A 22,692-nucleotide genomic window follows, 5' to 3' on the forward strand; every position below is an offset into this window, starting at 1 on the left:
TGGCTAGGTTGGTAATGACATACTTTAAGCTTTGTAAAGCTGTGAAACTGATTCGTGGCTCTTTTCCAATTCGCTTGGAAACACAGAAAAAAAGATAAAAGATTATTTGGTCTTGCTTACGACAGCCAGATTTAAACGCAATGAATTGTACAGTTTCCCTTAAATTGAAGGTTAACTTATACAAGTTTATGTATTGTAACACCCTATAACCGGTTTCGCACTAGCTGAAGTAAAGTATGGTATTAAAATACACAATTTTATAATATTGTATATTTTATAACAATTTTATAATACTGTGCATTTTAACACCATGTAAACCGTATTTTATTTAAGTTCGTATTAATGTAACAATATGTTAATAGCTTTCCTCTAGCTGAAGTAAAGTGAGGTTAAATTTTATATTGTGTATTTTATAACAATTTTATAATACTGTGCATTTTAACACCATGTAAACCGTATTTTATTTAAGTTCGTATTAATGTAACAATATGTTAATAGCTTTCCTCTGGCTGAAGTAAAGTGAGGTTAAATTTTATATTGTGTATTTTAACACCATATAAACTGTGTTTTATTTAGGTCCGTATTAACCTAACAATATGTTAACAGCTTTCGTCTAGCTGAAATGAAGTTAAATTTTATAATATTGTGTATGTTAACACCATGTAAACCGTGTTTTATTCAGGTCCATATTAACTTAACAATATGTTAACAGCTTTCGTCTAGCTGAATTGAAGTGAGGTTAAATTTTATAATACTGTGTATGTTAACACCATGTAAACCGTGTTTTATTCAGGTCCGTATTAACTTAACAATATGTTAACAGCTTTCGTCTAGATGAAGTGAAGTGAGGTTAAATTTTATAATATTGTGTATGTTAACACCATGTAAACCGTGTTTTATTCAGGTCCATATTAACCTAACAATATGTTAACAGCTTTCGTCTAGCTGAAGTGAAGTTAAATTTTATAATATTGTGTATGTTAGCACCATGTAAACCGTGTTTTATTCAGGTCCGTATTAACTTAACAATATGTTAACAGCTTTCGTCTAGCTGAAGTGAGGTTAAATTTTATAATACTGTGTATGTTAACACCATGTAAACCGTGTTTTATTCAGGTCCGTATTAACTTAACAATATGTTAACAGCTTTCGTCTAGCTGAAGTGAAGTGAGGTTAAATTTTATAATATTGTGTATGTTAAAACCATGTAAACGTGTTTTATTCAGGTCCGTATTAACCTAACAATATGTTAACAGCTTTCGTCTAGCTGAAGTAAAGTGAGGTTAAATTTTATAATACTGTGTCTTTTAACACAATATTTGTTATTTAAAAGTTTAAAGTTTTACACACGGCCATACCTAAACCTAAATTAGGTCTTTTGTTATATTTCTAAATTGAGCGCTTAATTTTTATCTGCAGGCTAATCCACATTTATTGGTAGGGTTAAGTTAACGAACCCTTGCTAGGGAATTATATTTTTAGGTGCTTTGTTTTCACCATTAGTGTATGTGTTTTTCTTGTAGCAAAGCCACATCGGGCTATCTGCTGAGCCTATCGAGGGGAATCAAACCCCTGATTTTAGCGTTGTAAATCCGTGAACTTACCGCTGTACCAGCTTTACCTTTAGTATCTTATTGCTCGACATATTAAAGCTATTATTCATATAGAATATTTCAGAATGTTCGCACAAGACCAAGGACTGTCAGCTGATCGTGACCAGAAAAAAAAAAAAAATACAAGCCAGACAACAACACCCATCACCCACTCTTGAAATACTCTTGTCTGAACAAATAGCGCACAGGTTTCGACTGCCACTCTTATAGCACAGTCGTATGTTGTTTTATGGCTGCGATAAGCAAACCATGAACCTCTGTATTCACACGACTCAAGCAAGCTGACCACAGCACCATACTCCCCACACCTTATATGCGTAATCGTTAATTAACTTTAGTTGTAATTAAATAACAAAAACAAGAAGGGCTAGCTAAATCAATATTAATTAGCTTTAAGTTAAATCGGTGTAATGACATTAAAAAAATGGATAATTTACCTAATGTCTTCTCACTGTTCAGTAATTGTTGCATAAAATCTAAATGCTTAAGTTGAGCTCGTCGTTGCTGTGTAAGACATTCAATTATTACACTATGTTAAAATAACAATACTTTATAACATAATATACCTTCACTTAACCTTTACTTACTTCACATTGTTTTGATAGAATTGGACGTATATTTTGATCTTTAACTAACTGATTTATTTATGATACAGTTGAACAAATCGCATCTCTTAATCTTTTACCATTCAAAGTGGTAAGACGCTAAGCTTATAGCACTTCCCATTTAGATAAGTTATAGAAGTTATTTTGACTGTAGCGCGTACGAAAGATGGAATTCGAAATGTTTATTTAACAAGTTTGTTTGTGTTTTTATGCAAGAAAACAACAGAGAAAAAGAACTAAGCCTAGTACAGAAGAGCACAATTTCTACCTTTCTTTATGGCGGATAAGTAACGTTTTGAAACTATTTGAAGGCCTTGTCCCTGGACGTAAAAATACTGTGGGTCCAGTGGAGGGACACTGCTGACTCCTGGTATTGAAGAAGGTCCCCGGTCATTGGGCGCTTGAGAACCGGGGAACTTATCCATGTGGGGGCTGAACGAAAGAGTTTTCCTTAGAACGAATACCAAATGATACCGCACTGGTAAAATAAGAAATGTCAAACACACCAAAGTACTTTACGATCGGTATACGCTTTACGGAACAAACACTTTTTTAACTCGTTTGTATGTTTGTCACCGCAACTGACAAAGTTCGTGTACCGTTCTACACGTATACATGGGCACAGAGAAACGTGCGCACGCTCCCACGTAGATGCCCACGCGCACGGCTTTCAAAGAGGTTTGGTAAGACGAGCGTTCCTTCGCCTCTCGTGCGTAAGAGGTGGGAAGACAGGGCGCTAAACATTCACGTTCAGACGGATAGCGAGAGTGTCACATTATCTACTGCTTATGATTGCCGTTAAAGCATATAATAAATTACGATTTCTGGAGTGACTAAAAAAATGAAAGCGAAATTCACATTTCTTTAATACTCGTGTAAAATGATGTTCATACGATTTAAAGGCGAAACTAATTTATTTGCTACATTTTAAAGGCACGTGTATGAGAATAAAAGAAAATTTGATATTGTAAACTGAAAAGCAATCTTGATAAGTTTACTGAACTCAATGGATCACATACATGTGACGTATGTATGTTTAAGTAATCGTAATTATGGGAAATACTACTAAGAATAGGTGCCGCCGTGATTGACTGTCACACTTATAATACATTCACAGCTTAAGGTGTGGGGAACAATGAAATGTATCCCTGACACCCTCAGTTTATTATTTTGTTTTAAAGAAAAATCCAACAACAATAGGGAATGCACAGTAGTCGCGGCTGCTTTTAGATCTAAATCGTTCAAGAGATAGAGTTACGAGTTAAAATTTATACTTAAAAAAAAAACAAAAAATAACACCTCAGATCAATTTTATGAGCAGCTATGCCGCAGCTTAAAAATGGCTTAATACTTTATACTAAACATATAGTTCAAAGTGTCATTAAGAACAGAATATCATTTAGAGTTATATAGAAATCCCAGACAGAATCATCTGTTTCTATGGTGATCAAATCTATACTTAGGTTTTGGCCAGTCCATCCACGTAACCACGTAAATTGGTTTTGATGTTGAAGCAGCTCTGTAACACACATAAATAAATATTCTTAACTATGTGTGTATATATATATACGTGTATTATCTCTCATTTAGATTCGTTGTACAGAGGCACTAAGCCTAATACAGATAATGGTTTCTATCTTTCTCTATAGGCGATAGGCAACATTGTGGAACCCTTTGAAGGCCTTGATCCGGACATAAACATTATGTGGGTCCAGTGGAGAAGCAATGAACGCTGGTATATATGTAAGTGTTTATGGTTTGGATAAACCTGTGACATTTTCATCCACAAATCAAGTGTATACTAATATTTTAGAATATAATTTTTTTTTCACTTAAAGCACTATCTTCGTTTCTATACAGCAAGTTACTTCCATTTCACGCATGAGTATTAATATCAGGAAGTGTGATGAAGTCGACCATTATAACACTGTTGGTGTAAACACGGGGTATAGTCACTAAATCAGTTTTCAAACATACTATTGGTGTGAACATGGGGTGTAGTCACTAAATCAGTTTTCAAACATACTATTGGTGTGAACATGGGGTGTAGTCACTAAATCAGTTTTCAAACATACTATTGGTGTGAACATGGGGTGTAGTCACTAAATCAGTCTTCAAACATACTATTGGTGTGAACATGGGGTGTAGTCACTAAATCAGTCTTCAAACATACTATTGGTGTGAACATGGGGTGTAGTCACTAAATCAGTCTTCAAACATACTATTGGTGTGAACATGGGGTGTAGTCACTAAATCAGTCTTCAAACATACTATTGGTGTGAACATGGGGTGTAGTCACTAAATCAGTTTTCAAACATACTATTGGTGTGAACATGGGGTGTAGTCACTAAATCAGTTTTCAAACATACTATTGGTGTGAACATGGGGTGTAGTCACTAAATCAGTTTTCAAACATACTATTGGTGTGAACATGGGGTGTAGTCACTAAATCAGTTTTCAAACATACTATTGGTGTGAACATGGGGTGTAGTCACTAAATCAGTCTTCAAACATACTATTGGTGTGAACATGGGGTGTAGTCACTAAATCAGTTTTCAAACATACTATTGGTGTGAACATGGGGTGTAGTCACTAAATCAGTTTTCAAACATACTATTGGTGTGAACATGGGGTGTAGTCACTAAATCAGTTTTCAAACATACCATTGGTGTGAACATGGGGTGTAGTCACTAAATCAGTCTTCAAATATACTGTTGGTGTGAAAAATGGGTGTAGTCAAAGTGCATTGGATCACAGTCATTATGACGACAGTCATCATGGAATAAGATGAAAACCATGAAAAAGTCATCTCTCAGCTCCTTACTATACATGACATGTGCAGAGCTGCACGTTTGTTGCAGCGGACACGATAAAGTGATGTGTTACGAGACGTGAATAATGAATCGTCATCACTTGAAACACAGGTGCTCTAGTTATTAGTAGGTGTGCTCTTTTCACTCCAAGACTTGGAGTGTACAACACCGTTTATCTTACGAGTCAATTTTTAGCTGGGTGTGGTCTAGGGTAAATGTTCCAGGCTGCGGAGAAAAAGATTTGAGGTTCGAAAATGATTTGAAGAACACGCTCAGCACTTTCAGATGACACTGAGTTTTAATAATGAAGGTCGGTCCTGGTATTTGGGTGAACCTTCTTGTGGCGATGGTATGATTAGCTGTGTCTTTCTTTGAGGTCAGTAGTTCATAATTAGGGACGGCTCTAACTGAATCAACCTCGAAGTCACTGGCTTCAGAGTAACGTAGCTGCCTTTTTCTATACTTTTAAAACACCACAACAACTGTTTTGTTCGCATTTTGAAGTCCCCCGCTAACACAACAGTAAGTCTTCGGACTTACAACGCTAAAATCAGGAGTTCGATTCCCTTCGGTGGACTCAGCAGATAGACCAATGTGGCTTTGTTATAAGAAAAACACACACACGCATTTTGAAACGGTTGTTGTGAATCTTTAGTATTATTTGTTGCTGTTCGCTTATTTCTGACCCCTGGATTCGATGTACGTGGAACAAAGAAATACAATTAAAATTACTGCTGCTGTTAGTTAAGTTAGCGTATCCTAACAATCAACGCTGTTCTTAGCAGCGAAATTGAGGCTGCTCAACAAAAATGTCTTTCTCGTAAGATATTCGAAGAGACTCGACGATAGTTCGCTTTCTATTCACACACGACGTATTGAACACAAGAGAGAGAAAAGAAGATCCATCGAGACGTAAAAAGGGTCGTAAGACTCTTATGGATAATGGTCACTATAAAGGACATTAAAAGTAAACGCCATACTTCCAGAACCACGCGGGAACAGTTTGACCTGCATGTCACAACACTCGTTACAACTCATTTTTCTGCCTAACTTTGCTGTTCAGCAGAAAACGCCGTTCTAAAGGGGCGCTATCGACTACACAAAATTGCTAACAGTGACAGTTATTTGCCATAGATTGTAGATTTAGGTGGATTTTACGTCTTATACGGTTCTTTTATGACCATGCGTCTCCACCGCTCTACACGTGTTTTGAACAGAAATATCCAATAATATTTTGAGGCGTTTTTTTCTTTCATTTTCTAAATTCGGATGGTCGATTAGAAATAGCAATTTTTCACACATTGAGATATTTCTTCCGGACTATCTTACAAGACTCTTAAGTACGTAATTTACTTTGATCAGAAGCAATATTACGATATTACGATATTACGATATTATATTATATTATTGTAATATTACGAAGCAATAATTACGACAAATAATATGATATAAAAATATATTACTTAGATGAATTAATATTATAGTAGCAGGAAAGTGTTTTAAAATGCCAGAGATATAAAACTCCTTCCGAAAAGCTCCCCTAGTGGCTCAGCGGTATGTCTGCGGACTTACAACGCTAAAAACCGGGTTTCGATACCCATGGTGGGCAGAGCACACATAGCCCCTTGAGTAACTTTGTGCTTAATTCAAAACAACAGCAACAACTTCCGAAAAAAAAAGCTTAAGTACAAAATGAAGACAGAATAAAAATGTTTACGATTTTAATGTAAGATTTAGAACAATATTATGTTAGATTGTTTATATGAATATTTTTAAAGGAACAGTTGTGGGTATTACTTCGATATCTTGATAAATTATTTTATTCTGTTTTTAATTAAATCTGCTGTTTTTAACATCAGAAAAATGATACTTCACGAAATAAAATAAAATATGGAGGAAATTTATCTAATACATAATAATAATAATGTAGTTCTACTTTATTACAGAGTAGAGTAACGTTTGACTGCTGTTATGCACAATGCTGCACAATGAGTTGTCTGTACTTTGCCCACCACAAGTATTGAATTAATAAAATGTAATTTTACTTCATTAAATACCAACCCGATTGAAAGACTATACGTCAAATGAAACTTTCAAACACACTCAAAAGACAAAACCAGCGATTTAAATCACCTTACAGAGGTTTTAGAATCCTTAGTGATGGAGTGAGTCTCTTCAAACCTCTGTGAAAAACTGTTCTAGATAGAGAGAAGACAACATTATATGCGTGAAGCAGTAACAGAACTATTTTTGTTTAAACTAACAAACTTTTAGATTAACGATCAGCCGCTAGCTGGAGGACAGAAGAATACCTCGAGAATATGTTGCAACGATTAACTATTTATAATCAGATTACATTAAATGATAACATGCTCTCATGTTTTCTGTTACCAAACGCTACTTTCTGGTACCTACATCTAACAATCTTCCCATTTGCAGCTGACTCTTCCTAAAAAACACTTTCTGGTAAGTACATCAAACAATCTTCCCATCTACACCTGACTCTTTCTAAAAACACTTTCTGGTAACTACATCTAACAATCTTCCCATTTGCAGCTGACTCTTCCTAAAAACACTTTCTGGTAAGTACATCAAACAATCTTCCCATCTGCACCTGACTCTTTCTAAAAAACACTTTCTGGTAACTACATCTAACAATCTTCCCATTTGCAGCTGACTCTTCCTAAAAACACTTTCTGGTAAGTACATCAAACAATCTTCCCATTTGCAGCTGACTCTTTCTAAAAAACACTTTCTGGTAACTACATCTAACAATCTTCCCATTTGCAGCTGACTCTTCCTAAAAACACTTTCTGGTGAGTACATCAAACAATCTTCCCATCTACACCTGACTCTTTCTAAAAAACACTTTCTGGTAACTACATCTAACAATCTTCCCATTTGCAGCTGACTCTTCCTAAAAACACTTTCTGGTGAGTACATCAAACAATCTTCCCATCTACACCTGACTCTTTCTAAAAAACACTTTCTGGTAACTACATCTAACAATCTTCCCATTTGCAGCTGACTCTTTCTAAAAAACACTTTCTGGTAACTACATCTAACAATCTTCCCATTTGCAGCTGACTCTTCCTAAAAACACTTTCTGGTAAGTACATCAAACAATCTTCCCATCTACACCTGACTCTTTCTAAAATACACTTTCTGGTAACTACATCTAACAATCTTCCCATCTACACCTGACTCTTTCTAAAAAACACTTTCTGGTAACTACATCTAACAATCTTCCCATTTGCAGCTGACTCTTCCTAAAAACACTTTCTGGTGAGTACATCAAACAATCTTCCCATCTACACCTGACTCTTTCTAAAAAAACACTTTCTGGTAACTACATCTAACAATCTTCCCATTTGCAGCTGACTCTTCCTTGATTTTTCCTGAACTACAGTAGTTTTACTTTATTAGCGTCACTAAAGATGTGTCTCTTGTGTCAAATCCTTACTACTGGATCACATTGGGATCCAGGTCAAGCCATGGGTCTCTCGTAGTATTCGGCATTAAAAAAATAAACCCATTTTTTTCATACTGGTGTCTTTTTAACTAAAAAAAATTTGACTAACTAGTAACAAAAAAAGAGGGAGCATATTATTCCGTGTAGAAAAAATCCTTTGTTGAAAATTAGAAATGAATTATGTTATTATTCTTCCACATGTTAAGGGAAGAGAAAAAAATAAACAAGTGTTGCTGGCTGTGAAGAGGTCGCTGCTGCTTTACAAAGGGATTTAGATTATTTAGTGAATCGGACAAATAAATGGTAGCTAAGTTTTAATTGCCTATAAATGCAAGATAATGCAAATGGGTTAAATAATTTGAATTATAAGTATAATTTAGATCTTGGTGTAATGGCTGATCACTCTTTAAATCCATCCAAGCTACATACTGTAGAACGAACAGGATTTTAGATTTTATCTAGAGAAATATCGAATAAAAGTCTTAAGAGGTTATAATGCCATTGTATAGATCGCTGGTTAGGGTTAGGAACATTTAGAGTATTGTGTTCAGTCTTGGGCTCCTTACCTTAGGAAAGACGTTGAATCATTGGAAAGGGTTCAGAGAGTTATTAAAATGGTACCTGGGATGGAGGGGTTGTTATGTGAGGAAAGATTAAGATCCTTAAATTGTTTTCTCTATGTTTGAAGTGTTTAACATTGTAAAAGGAATTGATAGCGTTGATATACACTGCTGACCAAAATCTTAAGGCCAATGAACATAAAGAAAAAATATGCATTTTGCTTTGTTAGACTCAACCACTTATTTAAGCAAAGCGTCGAAATATAAAAATAACAAAAGGGAAAATTAAAAAAAAAATTAGCATTTAATAGGGAAAATGTGAACACTATGAAATTAGCCTAAATACTAACTGGTCAAAAGTTTAAGACGATACTGAAACAAAGCCTCTGAAAGACTTCTAGTAAAAGACGTGTTTGACAAATTACCCTCACTGACATTTTTAACATGTCAGTAGAGAATTTTTTCTTAGAGCAAAGCAGTATTGAAATATCTCCTGTGACCATCGCGGGAATCGAACATCGTATATTAGGAGTTTCTAAGAACACGTACTTGGGCTTTCCAACTCGCCCATCCTGATATAACTTCTTGAAAACTGGTACATAGGCTTTTCAAAGAATTAAAAATAAAGTTTCCGTTTTACGCTTTCACAGAAAGTTTTTTTCTAGGTCTATTTAAGATTTTTGAACATCATTAATACAATCCCTTCTGTGGGAGGGGTGTAGATGGATCGAAAGGAAGATTGTTTTGGGTATGGTTTGTATTTCGAGTACAGCTACATGAGGGTTATCTGCGTTATCCGTCCCTCGCAGTGAAAAGCTAGATGGAAGACAGTTAATCAACATCACTTACCGCCAACTAAAGGGACTGGCAGTCACATTATAACGTCTCACGGTTGAAAGGCCGATCTCATTCGGTAATGAGGATTCGAAATTGTAACCCGCAGATATAAGTGGTGCGTCCTCATCACCACGCCATGCCGGTGCCCTCAAAAGAAAGCAAAGGTTTATATTGTTTGGCAGAAGTTAAAGTTTTCGCAATACATCTGAGCTTCTGAAAGGAAGAAAAGCAGTGCTTCAATATGTTAAACTTTACTACTAAAGTTGTGTGTTCTATATGTTAAACTTTACTACTAAAGTTGTGTGTTCTATGTGTTAAACTTTACTACTAAAGTTGTGTGTTCTATATGTTAAACTTTACTACTAAAGTTGTGTGTTCTATGTTCCTGGATTGATTGATTTATTCGAAAAGGCGTTCGAAAGAAATGGTACAAGCAGCTCCTGTTCTAATACGAATATACTCTACTGAACTAAAAGATAAACACATATTACAAGTTTGTTAGAGTGACACTCTTTGGGCCCAGTGTGACGTAATGGTTAACATGCTGTGGATGTTAATCCAAGGGTTTCATGGATTAACGTGCTCCGCTCTTTGGGATCATGAGTGTGTTACAAGTGTGAGGATTATGTCCCATTAGTTTCCCAAACAGTAAACAATAAAAAATATCAAATTTTACCGAAACTTTATGTATGGGTTTAAAATATTTTTCTCTTCAGAACGAACCTATATCCATATAGGAATTACTAGAACACGCAGCATTGGAGACACTTACTTATTCTAGTGAATTAGTAATGTTTCAGGCCAGAATAATCAACAAGTAGCAACAATGCTATATACTCTTCAAGTCCTATATAAACATAGAAATGCTGTGGTAAGTAAAAGATAGCTTCAAACCGCTTACCTTATAAAGTAAGTTCCACTACTATACTAAGCATAATCCTGTTCTCTTCATTTGCTATTGTCAAGGAATCACGGGCCTCGGAATGGCCTAGTGGTTAGAGCACTAAACTCAAAATCTGAGGGTCACGGGTTCGAATCCCCGTTACCCCAAGCACGTTCTCCCTTTTAGTCGTGGAGGCGTTATAATGTTACAATAAATCCCACTGTTCGTTCGCAAAAGAGTAGCCCAATAGTTGACGGTAGGTGGTGATGACTAACTGCCTTCCTTCTAGTCTTGCATTACTAAATTAGGGACGGCTAGCACAGATAGTCCTCATGTAATTTCGCGTATAAATCCAAAACAAACACTCAATCAATCAAGGGTTACCAATGATGTGTAGAATTCTCCAAAACCGGTAAAACCCAGTGGCAAGTGGTGAATCGCATGACAAATTGTACTTCTTATTTATTTTGAATACTAATTTTTTTTTTAAATTTTGTTTTCTCTAGGAAACGAGAAGCTAACAATTCCTTTTGTTATTCATTCTGTACGACGTGAGATTCCCCTATGGAGAAATAACACAGGGTGGAAGGGCGTATCTATTACAACGTCAATCATACCTCAAAACAATACAACCATAATCGTTGACAGAAAAACCATGAAGACCCTGACGCCTCAGGTCTACGTCTTGTGGGTCCAGTTTAATACATGCTAATAATAATCAACTGGTACAATAATGCTAACCAATCAAAATTCGCCCTTCTTTTGTTCATCTCTAAGCCTTTCATGGAATGATGCCCCTGGTTTAACCCTGTGTGTGAATCAAAGTATCAACGTATCTCGAATAATCGTATTGTGACCCCAAAAAATAGACTTAAGTAGACTTCTTGACACGAAATCATATGGAAAACATTGAATTGATTATCCTGGAAGAAATACTAATGACTCGCTAACTTACTGTTTCCAAAGATTTACGTATAAACCAACATGGTATGACGGATCAACACAAACCATGTTAGCTAGTGGTCGTGTCCACGACTTGAGCTGAAATATTTCAACATTGATTGTAGTTACTTTCAATATCACTAAAGGACGGTAAGTTCGTGATGACGAAATATCCACTTGAAGTAAGAATGTATCTCAGGACGGCTGGTACGGGTATTAACACTTCTACTAATAAAGCAGAGAATAACGTTTCGACCTTCCGAAAGGAAAACCTAATCCCTAATTTTGTGAAGATAAAACTATCCAAGAATTTTAAATCAGTGTACAAACAAACAATATCTGAAATTTACAGAAAAACTACTAAAAAGCCATGTTAAACTCGAAATGTAAAGAACTAAATGACTTGCAAAAACAAAAAATGAATCTAGATCATCAACTGGCCTGCTGCATTCAACCAGACATTTTATGGACTCGTACAACCTCTTTGTCAACCTGAAGATGACCTAATAAGGTCGAAACGTTGTTCTCTGCTTTATTAGTTTGTTTGTTTTTTTGAATTTCGCGCAAAGCTACTCGAGGGCTCTCTGCGCTAACCGTCCATAATTTAGCAGTGTAAGACTAGAGGGAAGGCAGCTAGTCATCATCACCCACCGCCAACTCTTGGGCTACTCTTTTACTAACGAATAGTGGGATTGACCGTAACATTCTAATGCCCCCACGGCTGAAAAGGCGAGCATGGTTGGTGCGACGGGATGCGAACCCCGGGCCTGTTCATTAGTAAAATGAGATACAGAGGACGGTAGTGATATATTTGTTTAGTAAATCAGATTTTACCGTAAGAGGCATATAGAATTATATACTATTAATTGCGAAAAATAGTAATATAAGCTTTGAGAAAGAATAAACTTAAACCATTAGATTAACTTAAAGTGTATCTTTTGAATATTTAACCTGTATGATCAGAAGCTTATAGATATAAATAACTATTGTAGCATTATATTTTCAGACAGAAAACTGCCAACCGTCAGATTCAACTAAGTGGCTCAGTGAAGTATGTTTTTCGGCACTAATTGTTTCATTCATATTCGTGCGCTTGGTGTAAAACGGTCCATGTTATAAAATCTATGTCACGTCTCGAATCAATCATGACGGACATCTAATTTAAGATAAATAAGTGAAAAACATCAAATGTAAAAGGAATTTATGTGAAATTAGAATAAGTTTAATGGTGAATACAAGGTGTTTACCGGGGTAAAATTAACATTATATTGACAATAATAGCAACGTTTTGACGGTAATATTAAAAAAAATAATTACCAAAGAAGACTACAGGAATCTTATTCCAAGGATTCTTATTATACGTCGACCACACTACGTCTGCTATGTCCAGTGCCGACGAGGTCTAACGCCTTACGTCAGGGCTCATCAGGCAGGTTGGAATAACACAAAGATAATATTGGTCTGTTAAAAAAAAAACTCCGCAGAAAATTATATTTTGACGTCACAATTATTAATGAATTATTTTGTGTGGGTTTCTACTATATCTATGAAAGGTTTTAACCAGATGAAGAGTTATATTTTTGAGATAAAAGAAGGCCTTCGTTACTTAGAGCAAATTAAGAAGTTTTAGATGTAATCTGTGTACATAATCTAAACATTTTTTTTTTATAATGTGGAATTACCAGCGTCTTATCATTTTGAAATTTTTCTCGCCATTTGTCCTAAAAACATTCAGATATGTCAACCTAACGCATATACATCTCCATCTGTTGTAAGTTGTTGGAACTAATTGGAAGTTGCTGAGAACAAACACGTTTGGGATTTAATAAATGCATACCATCAAAAGAGGCCTTTGAGATTAACCCAGTTTAGTTCAATTAAAGTAATTGAAATTGCAGCGAATGAAAGACAGACGCTTCTAACAAATATATATGTGCTATAGCAAAATAAATTATTTACAAACCCACAAGGTTCAAGCGGGTTTTATATAGCAACAAAACCTACAAGAAAATAATATAGTAATAACAGTGGATATCGAAATCCAGTATACTGCTGACGACGTCCCATGCCTCTCCAGAGACAGTGACTGAGAAAAAGGACTAGAATAAAAGCAAAAAAAAAACTATAGGAAAAGAATAACAAATGACTTGAGACAGCTAAAAACGTTGCTATGGCAACTGTTTAAGAGAATGTCAGTAAGAAGACGAAAATTTGTGTGATTAAAAGAGCTCAAAGATATAAATTTTCTGGAGACAAATAGTTCACTCAGTGTTACACGATACAGATGTGTGGTATAATACATGTCTTGTGATAACGTATATGATTAACCATGTTGAAGATATCCAAAAATTGAGAGCTTTTTATAGTCACAATGAAACTGTGTTTGTAGTCAAGCTACACAATACAAATTGTTTGTACACAATAGGCTAGTGGTGCTCTTCTCACCACGGGTATAGAAGCCAGGTTTCTAGTGGTGTGAGTCGATAAATATGCCGCTATGTCGCTAGGGGGCTAAAATGAAGTACAACATACAATCTACATATAAAACCAAGAAACGTGTTTGTTTGCACCATAACTTCTCCCAGCTTGTCGGGTGAATCTCAATGAAAATTTGTATATAAACACTATGAGTTATGGAGAATATCCTATGGCAATCCAAATTGAACTTAGCCCCATATCTATTTTGTAACACCTATTGGTTTGTTACTGTCAGCCTATTGAGCCAACCTCAAACAGTCTTGGCAGGTTGGTTGTCTAGACAATGTTGAATAATTTAAAGGGATTCAAGGTTAAAGTACCAAAGTTGCTGGACTGTTTCTCAAACAACCATGCCTTTCTCACGGTCAGTGTCCAAGGGTGGGATCACCATAAAATCTTTGTTTGTTAGCAGATGGAAAACAAACTTCAAACGCTGTTTATGAAGAATATTTGTTGTAATTTTAAACTTTTGACCTAAAGTTTATGCTCAAATTATTACTTTCAAACATATGATTGCTGTTAAACGTGCATTGTTTTAGTTAAGATAAAACAAACTGCGTCTGTTAACGAGCAGTTCAGCTTATAACTCAACTCAAACTGAATTCCACTATAAATTCCCGAATTTTTAATTTCTAGAATATATTTATTTTGTGTTTCTTAATCTATCATTTTTTTTTTGTTAAGAGTAAAGCTATAGAATGGGCTAACTGTGATGTGCACAGCACGGACACGAAGCTCAGTTTTTTAGCGTTATACGTTTGTTTGTTTTTGAAATTTCGCTCAGAGCAACAGAGGACTATCTCTGTTAGCCATCCCTACTTAAGCAAGTGTAAGACTAGAGGAAAGGCAGCTAATCATCACCACCCACCGCTAACTCTTGGACTACTAATCCCTTATCAAAGAATAGTGGGATTGAGCATAACTTTATAACACCCACACGACTGAAAGGGCGAGCATGTTTGGTGTGACGGGGATTTGAGCACGCGACCCTCAGATTACGAATCGAATGCTCTAACCACATGGCCATGCCGTACCTGTATTATACGTCTTCAGAGTCAGTGATGGGGAGGGGCTTAATATATTATGTTGAAAACGATTGATTCCCAAACCTCTATTTCCATAGAAACAATGGATATATATGTAACAACTTGAATACTGAAATAGCTAAGCTGTGTGATCAAAGGAACAATATACAGAAAAGAAGTATTAAAATAATTACTTATTTTTCACCCTGTCTCTTCATTGTTGTCCCCCGCTGATACAGCGGTAAGTGTATGGTTTTACAATGATAAAATCAGCAGATAGCCAGATGTGGCTTCGCTACAAGAAAACAAACTCTTCATTGTTTATTATTCTAAATTAAATAATTTGGTAATAGAGGGGAATTTCAAAACAAATTATAGCATAAAACTGAAGAGGAATTATTTCGGAAATTGAACGGAACACGAAAAACGGACGACGCCAGAAACGATGTAAATAATATAAGGATAAACTTATCACAAGTTATAAACACTCCAAAAGTAGTAATTAAAAACAACAGTTTCTATGAATTGATAATGTTATCTCTGATTATTGTCCAGTTATCTTGTTTTTAAATAATATCTTGTTGGTTTCTTATCAAATTCAAAACACAAGTAACTTTTTTTTTTCTGTTTTTGTGAATCTTCAGGTGAAACAGCGCTAAAATTCGAAGTTCGATTCCCTGCGGTGGATAGAGCAGGTAGCCCAGTGTGGCTTTGTTGGAACAAACAAACAAAATAAATCGAAGTAACTGTTTAAGTATACCGAGCAGAAACACCAGAAGTCAAAATATTGTATAACTGATCACTAGAGGGCGATAATATAGTCCAAACAGAAAGCCTTCCGTTGATCAAAGGAATACACTAATTTATTAGACTTTGTCTAATAAGCTAATCCCAGTGCACTTTAATGGGAATAATATAGTTAGTGTTACCTACTCTGATATAATATTATATAAATTACTGTAATACAAGCAAAAGAATAATTACAACGTATCAACGTCGTTTTTTATTAATCATTATGATATGGTCCCCAGACGAAGCTTAGGTCTGGTAAAGTGGGTCAACCCTTGACCACAAATAGTCTTGGCACAAAAGAAACATTAACGGCAAAAGTTTTCGTTTAGCTGTTTTCTTTCCAATACTCGCACAAATATAACTAAGTGCTGTCTACACTAAGCGGCCTCAATTTTGGTCTGATAAATTAAAGAGAGAGCAGCTACTCAGTACCAAAATTGATAGATAAAATAGTGGAACTTGAACATTACTTCTATAATTCATTCGTGGTCCCAAAGTGCGATACAAGATTTTATTTTACTTTTCTGGTAACGGGGCGTTAATACTGGACTCGCAGATTCATAGTTTGGCACACCAAATATTGAGCCATGGTCAACACGAGGTAAAAAAAAATGCATGCAACATTTCAGTTCTTAGGGACCGCAGAGTTGAATATATAGGCCTGGCATGGCCGAGCGCGTGAGGCGTGCGACTCGTAATCCGAGGGTCGCGAGTTCGCCCCCGCGTCGCGCTAAATATGCTCGCCCTCCCAGCCGTGGGGGTGTATAATGTGACGGTCAATCCCACTATTCGTTGGTAAAAGAGTAGCCCAAGAGTTGGCGGTGGGTGGTGATGACTAGCTGCCTTCCCTCTAGTCTTACACTGCTAAATTAGGGACGGCTAGCACAGATAGCCCTCGAGTAGATTTGTGCGAAATTCCAAAACAAACAAACAAGTTGAATATATACATCTGTGTTTCTTCATGTAGATATATTACTGTAGTAACGTCTGTTGTCGCTACGGAGTAATAAAATAATTACTTCATATCTATTGATTTGGTGATTTTTAAGTTTCTTGTTCATATGTTGCTGATTTCGTGAGTCACTTGCTAACGTGCTTATTTATAGAAAATACATGTAAACTACAACAATAGGATACAAGACAGCTTCCTACCACGAACTAAAAGAGATAGAAATGTAAATCTAACAAATAATAATAAAACGTAAATCTAACTCGTATAGTGTTTAGCAACAAACGATAATACAAAAATCTAACTCGTACAACTGTTAACAAATAACAATAAAACATATTTTAAGGTTATTTCTCAGAGAACAATTGTTTTCGCCCTAAATCTACCATTGATAGCGACAGTTTAAATTTTCAGGGCTGAAATAAGCTACGAAATATGAAGAGATTTATTTCACTTGAAAAACTAAGTTGTTTGTTAGTTTTCGAGCAAAATCAAATTGAGCTATCTGCTGTGTCTACAGCATCGAAACGACACCCGGATTTTAATGTTATAAGTCTGCAGACTTACCGCTGTTTCATCGTGTGGCTGAGAAGTAATCAAAAATTTTAATGTCACTCAGAGCCAAAAACGTTCACCAAGACTGACATATGATAATTCACTGCCAAAAACGTTCCACCAAGACTGACATATGATAATTCACTGCCAAAAACGTTCCACCAAGACTGACATTTGATAATTCACTGCTAAAAACGTTCCACCGAGACTGAATATGACAATTCACTGCCAAAAACGTTCCACCAAGACTGACATATGATAATTCACTGCTATAAACGTTCACCAAGACTGAATATGATAATTCACTGGCAAAATCGTTCCACCAAGACTGACATTTGATAACTCATTGCTAAAAACGTTCCACCAAGACTGACATATGATAATTTTGTTTATTTGTTTAGACTGTTGCTTTTGTTCTTTGTGACAATAAGTAAAATGTATGCATAGCTGTCCTACCGTCAACATGATAACGTTGTTATTACAGTAAACCAAAAGTGAACAAACAGCATGATAAATAGTTTACTTCTGGGCTAAACTTTACCAGTGGTAGGTAGAGGGCTATTCATTATCACAGGTAAAAATAATTATACATGTAAAGTTTCAGTCTTAGCCTTTGTGAGTATTGTTATAACAGATTGCTGTTGTTTCAGTACAAAATTGTACAATGGGTTACCTGCGCTCTGTATGTCGCGGGAATTGAACCCCGGACTTTTAATCTATCATGTAGCAAAATTAAGTGGCACAGATGATGATATGATGTTGTATTAAGCAATTAAGTAAAACAAACACAAACTTCTGAAATGTGTCTTAAGACACATCTTATTTCATAGATGTTCTTTCATATTATGTATACCCTTCGTCAAAAGTGTAACGGTTACTGTATTTTATAACGGTAGAATTTTATTATAGGTTTGAAAACAGATGATCCAGTCTGAACGGATTTCGAACACGTCTCCAGAAAGTTTGATATCTGTGAGATAAGGCTTGAGAGAGTTTGTAAATATGCTGATATGCTAACCGGAATCTCGTTTCTTCATCCAAAATGGTTTTCGAAACATCGGAAACACACGGGATCACTCGGGTATTATCTATAACAATTTGTGGCGTTGTTTGTTTGAAAATTATTAAATGAAACATTATTTAACTAATCTTTCTTGGTTTGGGTTTCGGTTTCTTTGTTGATAATATAAGTCTCAAAATTCAGCACTTGTTAGATTGTCCAATGACCAATTCGTTGTATTTCTACTACTGCTAATTACCTTCTTATAGTATAGAGGGCACTAAATTATTCGAATCAATAACACACAACAAGACCTTCAAAGGCAAATAGCTCGTTATTCCTTTCAAGGATCTAAGTTTTAAAATTAAGATAAATAGAATAATTTTTACCAAAATATATCAGTTTGTTACTCATTTTGAACTTACACAGGAAGTTTACGTTGTTTCATTATACACAACTAAACAAAAAGTTTGTTTGTTTCGTTTCGATGTGACGTTTATTTTTTTTTTGTTCGAGATCATTCAATTACCTCTTAAAGAAAAGTTTAACTAGGATTTATATCTGTAACGCATAACAACTGAGATTACGTTGTCAGTTTGGCTTGTTACTCGAATTTGTGGAGCGTATTTCGATAGAAAAATTTTCATTATTGAAAATGTTTCGAATGAAAAGGTTTCGTCTGTTTTGAATTCCGTGCAAAACTACACGAGAGCTATCTGCGCTATCGTCCCTAATTTTGCAGTGTAAGACTAGAGGGAAGGAAGCTAGTCATCACCATCCACCGCCAACTCTTGGTCTACTCTTTTACCAACGAATAGTGGGATTCACGGTCACATTATAATGCTCCCGCTGCTGAAAGGACGAGCATGTTTGATGTAACGGGGATTCGAACCCGCGACCCTTAGATTACGAGTCGAGTGCCTTAACCACCTGGCCAAACGAATGAAAATAAATCATTTATACTGTTGTGAAACTATTCATAAAAATAATATATTTAATACGTAAAGCAGACAAACGTTTCAAAGTAGCGTTGAAAGGAATGTGTGTCCTTCTAGAGCCTGATAAATCAATAAGGAAAATTCACTGACCTAAACCGAATTTCTGATAATAAATGATAAGTAAGTTAGATAATAAGAATGATAAGTAAGGAAGGGGGGATATGTTTGCGGTATTAAAGTTATTTTGACTGTCCAATGCAAGTCTTCATTAGAGAGAGATGAGCTACACGTAAACAAGTACCAGTTAAACGTGGATGTGTTTCGGAACAGGGAAAACGTCCCCTCTAAGAAAGAATTGATGCTGTCAAAAATAACCAAGAGTTTAGTTGGGAAAAAACAACAACAAACAAACTCTGAACACGACTACGTATTACATTCGGGGGTTTAACTATGTTTGTTTGTTTTGGAATTTTGCACAAAGCTACTCAAGGGCTATCTGTGCTAGCCATCCCTAATTTAGCAGTGTAGGACTAGAGGAAAGGCAGCTAGTCATCACCACCCACCGCCAACTCTTGGGCTACTCTTTTACCAACGAATAGTGGGACTGACTGTGACATTATACGCCCCCATGGCTGGGAGGGCGAGCATGTTTAGCGCGACGCGGGCGCGAACCCGCGACCCTCGGATTACGAGTCGCACGCCTTACGCACTTGGCCATGCCAGGACTGTTTAACTATGAAAAAAAAAAAAAAAAAAAACAAACAACTCTCGCCTGAACACGACTACGGATCTTTCAAATGCTGTTTTTCATGTCAAGCGTTCGCTTAGTAGGAGACGAATACATTTCTACGGTTGATTGGTTGTTTGTAGTTAAGCACTAAACTTCACAATGGGCTATCTTTGCTCTGCCCACCACGAGCATCGAAACCCTGTTTTTAGCGTTATTAGTCCGCAGCCATTCTGCTGTGCCACTGGGGAGCAATGTAAATTTATAATGTGATCAAAAATCCATATGATAGACATTGCCGTATTTTAAAAGTTAAATTTGAACACGACTTAGGTGGATCAGTTTCTTTTCTCACCAAAGTAGATCACTAAATATCTGTTAGAACAGTTTGTTGTTGTTGTGTGATTTTTTTGTCAAGAAATACGTACAACAGATTTTTGTGTTTTGACGGATGTTTAAACATAGAACATAATTAGTTTATTTGTCTTCAACATCTGTCAAAACGTTGTAATAATCTAGAATATCTTTTATTGAATGGCTTTATATAACGTGACATTTAACTTTTTAAAAAATCCTTCTTATATAATTATATAACGTGACATTTAATTACTAGAATGATCTTTCATTTCTTGGATGTCTTTATATAACGTGACAATTAATTTAAAAAAAATCCTTTTTTTTAATTTATTTACATAATGCGACCTTTAACTTCTAGAATAATCCTTTTTTAAAGTACTTATATAATGTCACATTTAACTTCCTACAGTTAAATTGATGTGATTTTAAAATTTATTAAAATCAAATAAAGTAAATAATATTAAGTCTTTGAAAGCTTTAGAAAACAGTTATAATATCCAAGTATTTAGTAGAATGATATATCCAAAATTGAAATATCATGATATATAAGTGTTTCAAACAAGATATCCATTAACTCAAATATGATAATATATAAACGTTTACAATAAAATATAATATATAATTATTTAGAATGAGATATCCAACATCTGAAATGGTAAGCATCTTCAAAACGCGGATAAAAACAAACACTCAGTAAGTTAATGTTTAACCAAAACGTAGGGTTAATTAACGCGAGTTATAAACTTTATTTTTATTGGATATTCATGATAACTAATGCTACAGACGATTCCACCCAGTTCCTGATAGAGTAAAGAAACATTTACAGTACAATACCTAATTTCTTACCTCCAATTATACATCTGGGGGTTGAGATAGGGACAGTAGTCGAGGCTTGCTCTAACTGCTTCATAATCACGTGAAAATTTGCAGAATAAATATTTTTTGTTCTAGCTACTCTCAGGAGATGTCCGAATCCTGCACCAAGCCAGCGACGGCACACAGTTATTGAACACTCTGACGTAGTAGGTAGAATACTGACAGAAATGTAATCTTTCTTCTATGGAAGACAGCGATACGTGAATGAAGGTTTTTACATTTCTCGAAACATCCGTAACGCGGCGTTGCTCGAGGTCTTTCGCACGTACGCGCGGAAATATGTGATTTAAAGAATTAAGGAGAATCAAATAATCATTTCCGGAAATTCCTATTTCCAAAACTCAGTTGTAGCAACAACGTGACTGATTGGCCACCTAACTGTCAGCGTTAAAACTAAATTCACAACCATTATTCTAAAGAATAAGTACAGAAATAGTTCAAACAGGATTCAATGAGCTTCGGCTGCCTAGTCTCTGACAGTTTAATCAAATGATTCAAACACAAACTCTCCAGTTCAATCTTGTATTATTAATTGTGACGTCATACAACTCTGTGATTCTATTGGTTGTTGAAAGCTAGACCCTGGCGTTTAGTCTTAACATCGAGTCAGAAAATGGCCACATGAGTTATTTTAATTTTGAACGAGAGAAATGAACATTTTGTTTAAAATATTATTTACTTATTTTGCAATAAAAAACACGTAGTACTAACAAATAGGTTACTTTATGTCAGGTAAGGCAAATATTTATTTGGTTAAAGTTTACAACCAAACGTATATTTTCAATCCCACTTTTCATGCCGTGGTATTCAATGCCAAGTTTAAACTGTAATCAAATATGCAAAATTTAATTAAGAGCAATTACGCAATATACTTAGAGAGAAACAAAAACTTAACCTGTAAATAAGTACAGGTAATTAAATATACGTGTTTTTTATACATTTCTACTTATAAAGTTTTTAATTCATTAAGTTATCATTTAGATGGCACGGCCAGGTGGTTAAGGCACTCGATTCGTAAACCGAGGGTTGATGGTTTCAATCCCAATCACACTGAATATGTTCACCCCTTGAGTTGGTAAAAGAGTAGCCCAAAAGCTGGCAGTGAGTGGTGATGACTAGCTGCCTTCCCTCTTGTCTTACACTGCTAAATTGGGGACGGCTAGCGCAGATAGTCCTCGTGTAGCTTTGTGAGAAATTAAACAAAACAATAATTAGATATCTTTACTATTAACAAAACTTTCAGCTGTAAACACAAAGTTATTTCATAACG

The 22,692-nt window shown here is 35.4% G+C and overlaps 1 protein-coding gene across 3 annotated transcripts in view; it reads right to left on the reverse strand.

Annotated features, from left to right (window-relative positions):
- Positions 1-21,892, reverse strand: part of LOC143243489 (mechanosensory protein 2-like) — a 78,007-nt gene extending 56,115 nt beyond the window's left edge. For 2 of the 3 annotated variants that reach the window (XM_076487278.1, XM_076487275.1), the window contains exon 1: positions 2,487-2,871. In XM_076487278.1, the coding sequence (XP_076343393.1) occupies positions 2,487-2,643 (157 nt within the window). In that variant the 5' untranslated portion in view covers positions 2,644-2,871. Of the gene's footprint in view, positions 1-2,486; positions 2,872-21,392 lie in introns of those variants that run through there. The other variant, XM_076487277.1, reaches the window with a different exon arrangement.
- Between the last annotated feature and the right edge of the window lie 800 nt (positions 21,893-22,692).

This window comes from Tachypleus tridentatus, chromosome 2, assembly GCF_004210375.1.
Source record: "Tachypleus tridentatus isolate NWPU-2018 chromosome 2, ASM421037v1, whole genome shotgun sequence".
Taxonomy (NCBI): Eukaryota; Metazoa; Arthropoda; class Merostomata; order Xiphosura; family Limulidae; genus Tachypleus; species Tachypleus tridentatus.